General features: G+C 38.8%; 1 protein-coding gene across 1 annotated transcript; it reads left to right on the forward strand.

Annotated features, from left to right (window-relative positions):
- Window positions 1-5,922: 5,922 nt before the first annotated feature.
- On the forward strand, window positions 5,923-13,271 carry LOC149840728 (putative WD repeat-containing protein C2A9.03). Its single transcript, XM_090003286.1, has 9 exons — window positions 5,923-6,369; window positions 6,489-6,656; window positions 6,785-6,871; window positions 7,393-7,527; window positions 7,668-7,778; window positions 11,135-11,226; window positions 11,327-11,432; window positions 11,548-11,634; window positions 12,630-13,271. The coding sequence occupies exons 1-9, from the start codon at window positions 6,235-6,237 to the stop codon at window positions 13,041-13,043; spliced, it is 1,335 nt and encodes a 444-aa protein (XP_089859412.1). The 5' UTR covers window positions 5,923-6,234; the 3' UTR covers window positions 13,044-13,271.
- Window positions 13,272-13,504: the final 233 nt, after the last annotated feature.

The raw sequence follows: 13,504 nt of genomic DNA on the forward strand, positions 1-13,504 counted from the left end.
TGTTGCCGTGCATAAATGGTTGAAGACAATATGTCCGTGCAAGCTATCTGGGGCTATGCGACTGGAACACTCAGTGGCTGAACTCGGCAACTACAAGTTATTGTCGCAAGGAGGGCTGACACACAGCCTGGTCAGCTTGCTGACCAGCTAGTCTCGACTCACCCGATCAGCCCACAAACAAGGCAAAAAACGAAGTAGAGTCCATGTGGTTTATATTCTTATTTCTTTATCTTTTTTTTTTTTGAAACAATCGATTATAGCCTACTCCACTGGTAGGCTTGCGAACTGAGCTCATCCTCAAGCTATTGGGTTGGCCTAGGACCAACATGCTAGTGCACCCGACTCAGCCCAACCGAGTGGTGCATCTGTCAAGCGGCAGCCGCCCAAACTGAAACAACTAGGTGCCCTGGTTTGAACCGAAAGGATTCAGACCAGGGTTATGCTGGTTCAAACAAACTGACCGGGTCTGAACCACATGGTTTAGACCCTGGTCCGAGCCTCCCAACTGAACCCTAAGGTCTGGGAACAACGAAAATGAGGCTACCAAAGGCGCATGCATATCTTTTCTTTTTTAAAGAAATGGTTTGACTTGGGCATGTTGTGCTTTATAATTCATTATATTTATTATATTCTTTTTTTTCATATGCAAGCAGGTTCGTTCCTGGGTAAAACCCCAGGTTGCTGGGTTGCCCCAAGGTCCACCTGAGTTGCACCCAACTCGGCCCAGTCGAGAGGGCGTACCCAGCAAGTAACAACCTAGTCAATGGCTAAAGGGGTTTGGTTGGACAAGAGGACGCCCGAGTTTGTTCCACAGTGGACTTAGACCTGAGGCAGGTCCAGTTCTGAGCAACACCAAGGTACTGGGTTGCTCCATAATGCACCTAGGCTGCACCCAACTCAGCCCAGCCGAGTGGGTGCGCCTGCCAAGAGGCAGTCGCCCAACAGCTAGGTGAGGATGTGGCTGAGCAAATGAGCACCCAGGTCTGATTTGGATGGATCAGACCAAGGGTTTGCAAGCCTGGGCTGACTGACTAGGTTTGAACCAGTTGGTTCAGATCCTGGTCAGTGTCCTCTAACAACAACCAAAAAATTTACTAAAAGAGAAAAAAGGACAGAAGCCATATGCATTTTTGTTTTGTTTTGTTTTTAATATAGGGTGCCAGAATGGCACCCCTTGCATCCACGGCTGAAGGAAGTGCGGTCCAGCCACCATGTTGTTAACTTACCTAGGCTTGGGGTCCACACGACCATGAAGAGGTCGTGGGTCACCCAGCCAGGGTGTTGGCCAAACTACAAGGCACACAAAAACAAATATCACATTATGTGGTGTGTGCGACAAGCTTGGTGTAGCATGCAAGGAAAAACTTAAAACAAGATGTCATTTACATTCTAATCCACCGAGTCACCCGTGTATTTCATAAAATGTCTTATGGGACTCAGTTTCATGATATAACATTAAACTTACATATTTTCAAAATGGAGTTCGAATAAATCTCACCTTGAACTAGTTTTGAAAGAGTGGAGGAGATGGTATGCTCCTTGGCTTAGAGTGTAGGGAATAGTTCCAACGTTGGCACCCTCTCCTACACAATAGCAGTAAGGAGCATTTTGGTCTTCACACAAGACTCACGAATTCGGTTGGGAGAGAGAGAAGAGAGGAGAGGGAAGGGAGAAGAGAGAGAGAGAGCTCCAAGAAAATTGTCTCTTGCAAAATGGCTTTCTCTCTCTTTCTTCAAAATTTAAATATGGTAGGGTTTGATCCAACGTGTGACTGGGATTAAAATTTCAGAAAATGAAGGGCTGGGATGAGTTGCACACCCATCCATGCAATGTCAAAGTTGTTATTTTCTTAAACACACCTCCCACGCCCCTTATGAGAATTCTCTATTTGAATTTCTTCAAAAACTTTTCAAAAAAGCCATTAATCAAAGTCTTTAATGCCCTCTTGGTTTTAGAAAAATTTCAAAGTGTGCCCCAGGGTTGCCGCCCCCCTGTGGCCAATGAGATTGCATCCTTCTTATGAGTTTTAAAATCTTTCAAAAGTGCTATGGGGCTGCCGCCCCTATGGCCGCCGCCCTTGTGCACAATGAGCTCCAAGCTCTATTAAAATCCCTTTGAGTTATTTACAGTTGAGCCACCACTCAGCTGGTCAAACTTGCCCAGCTAGGGCTTGGGTCTGAGCTCTCCAAGTCGAGCCCAGACACCTCACAAATCCGGTTTTTGCTTTATAAAAATTTTACACTTGTAGTTATTATTATTGTTTTTTTGAAAAGCTTGATTTAAATTTCGGTAAACATTTAAGAATTTCTAAATCCTCAATTCTTTATCAAATTATATAAAATGAAAGGGTTTTAATCATTTAAACGTCTCGTTGGTGAAATTCAATTTAATGTATGTATTTGGATTAAAACTTAGGGATTCGATGAAAAATACATTACAATATATATATATATACATTTTTAGGGTTTCGCTTCTCTTTATATATATACATGTGTGTGCATAGATCCACATAGGTATATAATTTTTTTTCTAAAAATTCTTGTCATGTATTGAATTTTTTCTCAAAAAATTTGTGGGTCTTACAATTTTAGAGTGCACACTTATGTCATCTCTAAGCTCAAGGATAGACATTTGCTATTGTCTATTGCATGCACAATTTAGTTGGAGAAGCATTGCACCAATTCAATTTGACCTCATAAATGTTTTTAGCATCATTTGTTTGTTGAGAATTGCATTGCTGATCATTTTTTTTATGCAAAATCATGATTTTGAGTCATGAAACAAAACTTGGGTACATTATGGTTTGTTGATTTTTAAAGCTCTTAAAGAGTAACCTACATATTGAAAAACATTTTACATTTTTTTCACTAAAAGAAGCATATAAATGACATCTATAAGGTTAGATGAAAAAAAAGTGAAAAATATTGTTTTTTATAAAATCGCAAACTATAGCAAATTTATATCCTCATATATATATATATGGGAAATAAAAACCCTAAACATGATAGTGGATTTTTGTGTTTTTTTGAAATTCTAACCCTATAGATGTGTTGAACACGATTGATTTACTAGAAATCGACACTTGAATCATGTATTTTGGATGAAAAAATGGTATTTAGAGCTTGAAAATTTGATGAAAAATGTAGGTTGCTGATTTTTGAAACCTTGTAAAATCATATCCATGCATCATAATCAAATGTTCCACTAAGTGATTCCTATAAAAACAAGCATATAGATCACATCTTCACGATCAGAATTTCGAAAAAGCACCAAAAAAATATGAAAATATAATAGTAGGTTTGATTTAGTAGGTTTTCATTTCTCTCTCTCTCTCTCTCTCTCTCTCTCTCTCTCTCTCTCTCTCTCTCTCTCTATATCTATATATATATATATATATATATATATATATATATATATATATATATATATATATATATATATATGAGACTGTTCATCTGTTTTCTGTAAGTGGATTGGACCTGGTTTAGACTCAGGTGGATTCAAACCTGGATCTGATTTTGAGCTGCTGGTACTGGGTCTAAACTCGGGTACAATCAGATTTATTATAAAACAAGACCCGGTTTATACGCAATAAAATATTTTTTTTATCTTTTTTATATTGAAAAGCCATGGATCTTAATCAGAGAAATTTCACAAACCATGGCCCAGCTTCACATACTAATCGAACCCTTTTGGGTCAAACTCGAATTTTAGTCGGACCTCTTTCTTTTATCACCAACCCTATAGGGTTTGCCATAATTCGTTGTGGGTCAAACCCGACCCATTCACAAAGGCCAAGATTGGGGTTGAACAAGCAACGGTAAGAGAGAGGATCACGAGCCTTGAATGTCGTTCATCTTAAACCATCCCAATGCGGTTCGTCAAACTACGAACAGCATAAAAAACTTAAAAAAAAAGTGGGGCCCATCCAAGTGATGAGCATCTCTTTAGTACTGGTTTTGAATCCGTTCATCTTGAGATCAACGGCTTTCAAAAGTGCTCTGATAGAATACTGTCATACCACACTCTGATCACAAGAAACGATGCTATAAGTAGCAAGATATGACTGGGGGGGCCACCTGTCTCTTAATATAGTGGACCCCAGCATTTCTTTTGCAACTTGTGCTTGTGAAACATGTCTGGTCCCACAGGTGTCATTCGCTGACGTGGCGATAGACTCTGAGCGTACCTCCTGGTATCTCCAACCCTTGACGTTAGTGACGCACGGATGAGTGACGTTTGACCTAAATGACAAAAATGCCCCTCAATTTTCCCGTAGTGACACAGCTTTAGCCTCACAGGTTGTTGGCTCTATAGCCCGCGAAGGTGGGTTGGGTTCGAGTTAGTCATGACAAATTTGGCTCAGTTGCCAAAGATGAGGTCCTTGACTCGATCTGTCTAATTTCGCTGAATAACACCAACTAGGGGAGTAACCGGGTCGGGTCTAATAGGATTTGGATTTGAATCTGGTTTAAAAGTAAGACCCAAACCCGACTCAATCTAATTTGGACTCAGGTTCAGGTATAGCTAAAAACTGTAGACCCATAAATGTTAACGGATTCAGGTATACATCAGGTCTGGTATGATCAGGTGGAGTCTTTAATAGACCTGTTTTGATTTGGATCGGGTTCGTGTAATGACTGAAAAAAGAAGACCCATATAAGTTAAAGGGTTCAGGTTTTAGCTCAAGTCTTATATGGTTGGTATTCTAGACCTAATTATTTGCTGATAAAAATTTATGAATTAATGAGATCAAATAATTATTAAAAAGATTATATGTTAACAAAATAAAAGCTTAATATATATTCTAAATAATGTCAAAATCTGAATATAAAAAGATATATCTATGCCAAAGGTGAAAAAAAAAGCCAATGATATATCATTTTCAAAATGTATCAAATTCAATGAATTTTTTCAAGTATTATTATGGGATTCACTTAAATTGGAATTTTTTCATGACAAAAGGGAAACAATAGGAAGTATATGCAAAAAATGAATTAAAGTTTAAATTATTAAAATACAATGCATATTAATTCTAGATTTATCAATATCTTTAAATATTTAATTAAATATATAATATTTGCTAATTAGAAACTTTCACATAGATTGCGTATGAAAAAAGTTCATGTAAGGGTTGGTTCTAAAATACGGAAAACCATTTGAGTCTGGGTACATAATGATGTTGGGTTCAGGTCTTCATTTAATATTACCCAACCAAAATTCATATCGTTTTTACTACGGGTCTATATTTTGGATCCAATCCAAACCTATAGTTTCACCAATATTGGTTTGCGTCGGGTATAATCGATTTGAGACATTGCAGTTACACCCCTAGCACCAACCTTACACAGTTGGCTCGAGTCGTTTGTCAATGGGCATGAACCTCAAGCCCATGTCGCTCTTTAGCTCATTTTGAACTATCCAATGCAATTTGAGATGTCATAATTGGAGCTTGAACCCAAATCAGAAAGCACAGCCCTTAAATCCTGCCTTGGCTTTAGTCGTCTCTAGTCACTCAACCAGGTGGGTCCAATTGGCCTCATCCTGAACCCGACTCGGATCGAATCATTTCAAAAGCACCTGAGTCTAGCCCGGTGAAACACGAGAAGTAATTTAGTCATTGACTAAATTGTGATGTCTATTTTGGTAATCCTGTAGTCGGTCCATCTCTCCACCTTGTTTTTCGTTATTTTATGGTCCCAATTTTTTTATTATTTATAACGTATTTAATTTCCGATGACGTCTCCAGATTTTTGTTTTTATAATAAATAAGAGAGAGATACGTTTCTCTCTCTCTCTCTCTGCAGAAAGAAGAAGGCAGGATAAGAGAGAGAAAAAAAAGGAAACAGGACCTTTTTTGTCTAATTCTTGTTTGTGTCGATTTCTCGGTGCGATTTCTCACTGTTTCTTCAGATTCCTCTCTTTTTTTTGCGTTTGATTTGAGTCGGAATGTGGAATTATGCTTTAAGTTTTTTGTGGATTAAATTCCAGGAATTTGATCGCGTTTTGTAGGGCTTGATCTCGATTAGGGTTTCTGGATTTGCAGGAGGGAAATCATTGGGTTTCTATGGTTTTGGTGGTGGGGTGAATTATTGGGATTGTGAAAGGTTTTTGGAGAAGGGTAAAGGGGTTTCCAGGGAGTGGAGTGAAACTATGGATTTCTATAGTTTCCTCTTCGGGTTTCTAGGGTTTTGATGTGGGGGTTGATCTAGGGTTCCTGCAGGGTTGTTGTTGATGTCGTTCTATCGGGAGGAGGAGTTGGACTACATGGCGGACGATAACGAGAGGGACGAGTTTCTGGACGACATCGACGACGAGTTCCGTGGGAGGGACGCGAGGGAGATGGAGAACGAGGACGAGTATGACGTGGTATACCCTCTCTCTCTCTCTCTCTCTCTCTCTCTCTCTCTCTCTCTCTCTCTCTCTGGGGAGAATCTGACGGCTCAGTTTCTGTGTAATTTGTGGTGAAAAAATTGAACCTTGAGTAGCTCATTCGAGTGACGGATACGTCTGCTGCTCAAGCAAGGAAGGGGAAGGATATCCAAGGGATTCCATGGGAGAGGTTGAACATATCGAGGGAGGGTTATAGACGGACCAGACTTGAACAATACAGGAACTATGAGAACGTCCCGGCATCTGGCGATGTCATTGAGAAGGTTGGTCTTTTCCTTCCTTTTTTAATGTTCCGTTCTTCATATTCTTCTTGAGTGCATTATTTGATGGGGCTGTTGGTGCATTGAAATTGTTGTAATCCGTTTTGGTGGGTTGGTTTTTATTGTTGTAGGAATACAAGCAAATGGATAAAGGTGGGAACTATTACGATTTTAGGCATAATGCCAGATCGGTGAAGCCCACAATTCTTCATTTTCAGGTTAATCTTCTTGTTTATGAATTGCCATTTTTTTTCTGCATGATTTTGGATTTCTATGGAAGATGAGGCTAGAATTGTTCTGAATGGTATATTTTCTTTTTTCACATTTTAACAATCGAAATCCTGGAAAAAGTATCTAGTGTTGATTGATTGCATGAAAGTTTTTGGGACAAACGCTTCCTTGAATGGCCTCTTCATATTAGTTTTCTCCTGTTAGCTTTTTCCAGTCGGTGCTGTTGCTGCTTTTATTCATGAGCAGTCGCCTACTGTTGATTCTGTGCATCTATTGTCTAACAATAGCATTGGCATTGTTCCCGACCGCCACGTTCGTCATGGGGGCCTTCGCTTCTAAGCCCGTGACAGGCATAGACCTATTGCTCATTCTGTTGTACTTGTTCTAACTTTGTGTCCGATCCAGTTGATGTGAATTTGTGTCGAACATTTTGATACTCTTATTGAGTTTTAATGAGATATATAGACATGACTTTGCTGATTGTGTTTTCTCATTTTAATGCTACTAGTTGAGGAATTTGGTTTGGGCAACATCAAAACATGATGTATATCTTATGTCAAACTACTCGGTGATTCACTGGTCAGCATTAGCTTGCAACTCGTCTGAAGTACTCAATGTTTCAGGCCATGTTGTGCCTAGTGAGGTTATTCTTCTGCCATTTTATCCTCTTTCTTTTGTTTTAACAATTGAGTTCAGTTGGTCTGTGTTTTAATGGTGCTGTTATACTATGCTTACTTGTTTTCTTCTCAAGCTAATGTTGTTCGTGTTTATTTGTTAATTTAGAAATATCCGGGTAGTCTATTAGAAGGGTTTTCTCAGCTACAGATCAGCACACTTGCTGTTAAGGACGACTTGCTGGTTGCTGGGGGGTTTCAGGGAGAACTTATTTGTAAGGTATGCTTGTTTATGATCATCCATGCTCATGTTTGGCAGTCAATTTATTAATGCATGCAAAATTGTGTAGCAGATGTACCGTAGGAATAAATATTGGTGGATGCTAGTTGCGGCTTTTGTTGTGAACTAACATTGATATGGTAGGGTTTATGTTTTCTGAAACAAAGTATCATTTACAAAGTAATGAAGAGGGAAACTTCATGGAAGCATTTGAAAAAAATAAAATGTTAATGAACTGAAAAGTAATAGCTATGAATTGTTATTGAGAAGCAAATTTAACTTTAAGAAGCCCGTTAAAGAATAAAAGTCTGCCTGCATATGTCATATTGTGTCTTCATTGCATCTTATCCTTTCTCTCTTCAAATTTAGTGTTGGAACTTGGAACATTGATCCTTGAATTTCCCATTTGTAAATTCTGTGATTCACGTGTCCTAAGTGCACACATATGTGCACATGCAGATGCCTACTCTTGCTACTTTCTTGTACTTAGTCCTGCTTTTTTTTTTCCTATCTTATATTGTTATGAAGTACCTTATCAAGTCAGGAGTCAGCCCATTTTGTGCAAGTTGGGAACCAAGGACTGGCAGAGTCTGTCTTGCCAGCTAAGTAACATAGACATGCCTAAAAGGGTAGACATGGGTACCACTGCAAGGCGCAGTGCGGTTATGCCACAGATAGGGCCCCGCACTGCGATGGCGAGTCCATCGAAGACCCGATCTGGTCATTTTTAACCTGTCCCGATGAAAACCCTCTCTCTCCTTCTCCCCCGGCTCTCTCCCCGTGGCCTAACCCCCTCACATCCTCACTCTATGCTCAGACTTCTTCTCTACTCGCCTCTCTCATAGTCATTTATGTCTCCCTCTTGACTCGCTTCTCTCATCTCTCTCCCTCTCTTAGGGTTTCTCATCTCTCTCTCTCATCTTCCCCCTCTTTGTCTCCCTCTCTCGTGCTCTCGTCTTCTCCATATCGTTTCCCCCTTTTCTGTTTCTATCCCATCAAGAGAGAGAGAAGAAGAAGAGGAAGAAAGAGAAAGAAAGAAGGTGAGAGAGAGAGGGAAGAAGAAGAGGGGGAAAGAGAAAGAAATAAGTAAGAAAAGGTGAGAGAGAGAAAAGAGGAGGGAGAGGAGGAGGAAAGAGAAAGAAAGAAGGTGAGAGAGAGATGTGTACCTCTTCCGCCTTTTTCTTCTCCTCCTTCGGACTCCTCTCTTCCTTCTTCGGTTTCAGACCCGCAAAGAGAGAGAGAGATGCCCCCTCTCCCTCTTCTTTTTTATACCCTCGTCTATTTTTTTTTCAATGTTACAAGTTTACCTTTTTTATTGAAAATATCAGTTAGCCCGTTTCTTTATCAAAAATATCAGTATGCTGCTCACATTTATTAAAAACATCAATAATTTTTTTTTTTTACTAAAAACTGCATTGGATCTATAAACCATTATATGGATCTTACATTGGACCTGCAGTATATATATATATATAGCTGTGTCCCCCGTACCCGCATTTTTTTAAAATGCCGTATCGTACCCTCCGCACCTGCACCCGTACCCATGTGACATAGCTTTATTGAATGGTTTACCACCCCCTAATGCACATGCAATTCAGGCACGTGCACATGGAGAAGAAAAAGAACAAAGAATTTTAGAATTAGAAAGAAACCCTAGAGTGGTTATTTTCCTTTTCAGATGCTTGGTGTTTGTTTTGATCTCCTGGAGATTTTTCTTAGGCAGTAATGGTCCGGCTTGGACATTGGTTTGAATGTTCAGGCCTTTCTGGTTCTCTTAGTTGAATTGAGAAATAAAAAAGAAGAAAAATTTTAGGGGTGTTTCTTTGTCTGAGTACAACTTTATTTTGATTTGTCTGGCACTTTTTCTCTAACACAAGGTACCAGCCCATGCAATTGTTGTTCTTTCAAGGCAGTATCACAACATTTTTTTTTAGATTAAAGTTTAATGTGCAATGTCGTCATTATTTGGGGATCTGTTTGTGATATCTTTACCTATGTCACAAATATTGGGAATTTTTGAACTTATCACAATTTTATTGCATATGTCAGTTGTTATCCTTCCACTAGGTCAGTACTTCCACTTGTTTACTTAATCTAATACTAGTAAAAAGGATCTTTTAATGAAACTTGAGGTGGGATATCCTAGCAGTGATTTATGTCATAATATTCAGTGCTGTTTTTGGATGTTAGGAGGGGGGAGGGGAGGTTATATTTTTTTTCTTGCATGTATTAAAATCTCATAACTGAATTACCATGAAATATGAAAATGATTGTTTTCCTTTCCTTTTTACTGCTGTTTTTTTTATGGGAAATACTTGGAAAGCCTACTTTTTTTTAAATCTCCGAGGCTGATGCGTCTTGGGTTAAATTTTCTCCTTATGACTTGCATAGCAGGCAGGTGTAGAAGAGATTTTTATTAGAACTCTTTATGGTAATTTTATTTCTGGTACAGTAATGCCAACTGCCCAGGACTCAAATGTGTTTAATGATACTTTTTTTTAAGTTTTTAACCATTGAAAAGTAAAAAAGGGTGTGATTTCCCAATCTAAAAATTCTCCTTCTCTCCACTTTATTCTCTTTCATCTAACATCAGAATGCTGCAACTTGCTCCATGTACCTCTTCTAGTCTGCATTTGCGAAGTTGAAGGTTTATTTGGAGGTCTTATTGGAATCTTCAAGGAAAGCCTTGATTCTCAAAACGATGCATGTGCTCCTCTTGGTGGATAGAACCAATTAACTTGATTTTGTACACTCTTGTAGGACTTTCTATGATGAGTATGATTGATTAGTAGGACTAGCTGAAATTTAGATTTGCCTTGGCTCTCAGCCATTTGATGGAGATTGGTTTGTAGTATGCACACAAGTTTTTGTGGTGAAGAGAATCAATCATTATGGTAACCTGCACTGTTGACAGGCTGCAGCTTTGGCCATAACCATCTGTGTAAACCTTGTTGCAGTTATGGATGAAGTCCTTTGTCTTCATTAATATGAAGATTTTTTTTCAAGGATATAATTAACTACCGCTCCCTCACATTAATTGTTAGTTGGATGTTGCTTCCAGCAGAGGCAAAAGACCAGTTTCCTTGGACCTTCCTAAATTGTATTATCAGAGAATTTGTAAAATGGCTAGTAAATAGAAATAAATGGCTTTGGTCCATAAAACTGTAAGTATGCAGTGTTGCTTCTCACCTGGGGTAGTAATGCTAGTGATCATCGTTGATCATAATTGAACATCCATATAATTTGCACTTGACATTCAGAAGCTGCTCATGATATTATGGTTTGTTTTTCTTCAATGGTGTTTGTCTATCCTTGCTTATATGATGCTTCTAACTTCTTGTTCTTTTGCAATTCAGCATCTAGATCGTGATGGAGTTAGCTTTTGTAGGCGGACAACATTTGATGATAATGCTATTACAAATGCTATTGAGATATATGACAATTTGAGGTAATTTTGTGCTAGATTTTGATTGGTTGAATAAACTATATTCTGGCCATGATATGGTCGATAAACTTTTCTTGTGTTTTCTGTTTCCTTGTTTGTTCAGTGGGAACATACACTTCATGGCTTCAAATAATGATTGTGGAGTGCGAGAATTTGAAACAGAGAGGTTTCAGCTTTTGAAGCATTTCACCTTTCCTTGGGCAGTGAATGTAATATTTTTGTACAAATGCTATCCATTTTTCTTAAGAGTTGTCTACCTTGTTATGTTTGGTTTATTGCCTGGCATTTCTTGTTATCTGCTGATCGTGTTTATCTATTTTACAGCATACATCCATTAGTCCAGACCGTAAACTTATTGTAGTTGTTGGAGATGACCCAGATGGATTACTTGTGGATTCACAGACTGGAAAGGTATTTGTGCAGCCTTATAGTAAATTAGAGAATTTCTCACATTCATTCTCTCGGCTATACTTTGCAGAAGATGTATATTGTGTACTTGACATGTTTGCTTAAAAAGAACTGTTTCTGATGTTGCTAAGAAAAACTTACACATTTAATACATTCTGGAAATACTCTCTTCAAAAGCAACTTCTTTTGGGTTTCTCTCTTTAATTAGGTATGTTAATTGGTTGGATCCTCCAGTCCAACATATTAGGCCTAGGTTTACTCACCTAGTTGCTTGAAGGAGATTATCTGAGGATCCAACTCCTCTTCTTGGGACTGGAAGCAGAATAGGGTTTTCTTAACTTGTTTTCAGGTCCAAGTTAAGATTCAACCTGCCTTCATATAATACATGCATGTTTTCCAAGTAATAGTGCATGCTGGATTTAGTTAGTTGGGTTGTACTTGGTTGGAATCTTGTCCTCACTTGCTTAAAGGAATGAAATTGGGTTTAAAATTTAACTGAGAAAATTTGGTTATCGATGTAGGTGTATATCATTTGTATGTACATGTCTATGTCACATAGGTGCAGGTACGGGTGCGGATGCGGCACTTTAAAAAAAACTTGGGTATGGGGTGCTGGAGGTTATATATATATATATATATATATATATATATATATATATATATATATGGATATGGACTTTTTGGGTTAACTGAATCTACTTTTGGATAGAAATGGACATCAGTGTGGTTGACTTCACCTAACACAAAGGAAACTGTGTCCATGTGTCGCACCCGCCTGCTGTGCCCTGTTAGAAGAGTACGTGTTATATAGGTACGTGTGTGACAATGAGAAAGAGAGGCTACCTGATTTTCATACATGTATCCCATTTGTGCAGAGATACCAAAAGATCGACATGTTCTATATAAATACCAACAGGATTGACATTTTAATTTTGCTGCCAATGGAGATGGAAGAGCTTACCGTAACTTGGCTAATCGATGTGTCTTTGATCTTGCAGACTGTGTCATCATTGGTGGGTCATTTGGACTTCTCATTTGCATCTGCTTGGCACCCCAACGGCTGTAGCTTTGCTACAGGGAACCAGGACAAGACATGCCGGGTGTGGGATACTAGGAATCTATCTACCTCTGTTGCAGTCCTGAGGGGCAATTTGGGTGCGGTGCGATCTATTCGTTATTCCTCGGATGGGCAATTCATGGCAGTGGCTGAGCCTGCTGATTTTGTTCATATATATGATACTAAGCTGGACTGCAAGAAGCAGCAGGAAATCGATTTCTTTGGTGAGATTTCTGGGATCTCTTTCAGTCCGGATACCGAATCACTTTTCATCGGAGTGTGGGATCGAATCTATGCAAGCCTGCTTCAGTACAGTAGAAAGCACACTTACAGTTATCTTGATTCATATATCTGATGCGCTTGTTGATAGTGATGGCGATGATGACTGCACTCTTCATTCTCAATAGAATAAAACTGTTGGCGTTGGTCAGCCAGTGTAAAATGTACAGGGATTGTGTACAGCGAGAGGTCTCCCACTCTAAGTTGGACTATCTCGAGAAGGTCTTACTGTTGTAGTGTGAACTGTAAAAAAAAATGTCTACTTTTTTGCAAAATAAGCTTCATAATATTTTCAGTTTGTATCCATGCCTTATTATGTCAATTTGGTGTTTTGCTTAATATTGTTAAATGGTTTGGTTTCCATCTTGCCTATATTAATCGGATACTTCTAGGCCTCTGTTTGAAAGCTGGAGATGGGAGAAGAAATGGGGATTTAGTAAATTTCACCTATTCCACCTACTTGGGCTGCTGCTTTGGAAAGCTTGGATTTGGGATATGGAAATGATGATGCGAATGGAGATGGGAGCGAACTCCACT

This window comes from Nuphar pumila, chromosome 4, assembly GCF_984573655.1.
Source record: "Nuphar pumila chromosome 4, dmNupPumi1.hap1.1, whole genome shotgun sequence".
NCBI lineage: Eukaryota > Viridiplantae > Streptophyta > Magnoliopsida > Nymphaeales > Nymphaeaceae > Nuphar > Nuphar pumila.

Coding starts and splice junctions, on each gene's coding strand:
- LOC149840728 (XM_090003286.1), top strand. CDS start 6,235: ATGTCGTTCTATCGGGAGGAGGAGTTGGACTACATGGCGGACGATAAC. Junction 6,657..6,784: donor CTGGCGATGTCATTGAGAAG/GTTGGTCTTTTC, acceptor TTATTGTTGTAG/GAATACAAGCAAATGGATAA. Junction 7,528..7,667: donor GCCATGTTGTGCCTAGTGAG/GTTATTCTTCTG, acceptor TTGTTAATTTAG/AAATATCCGGGTAGTCTATT.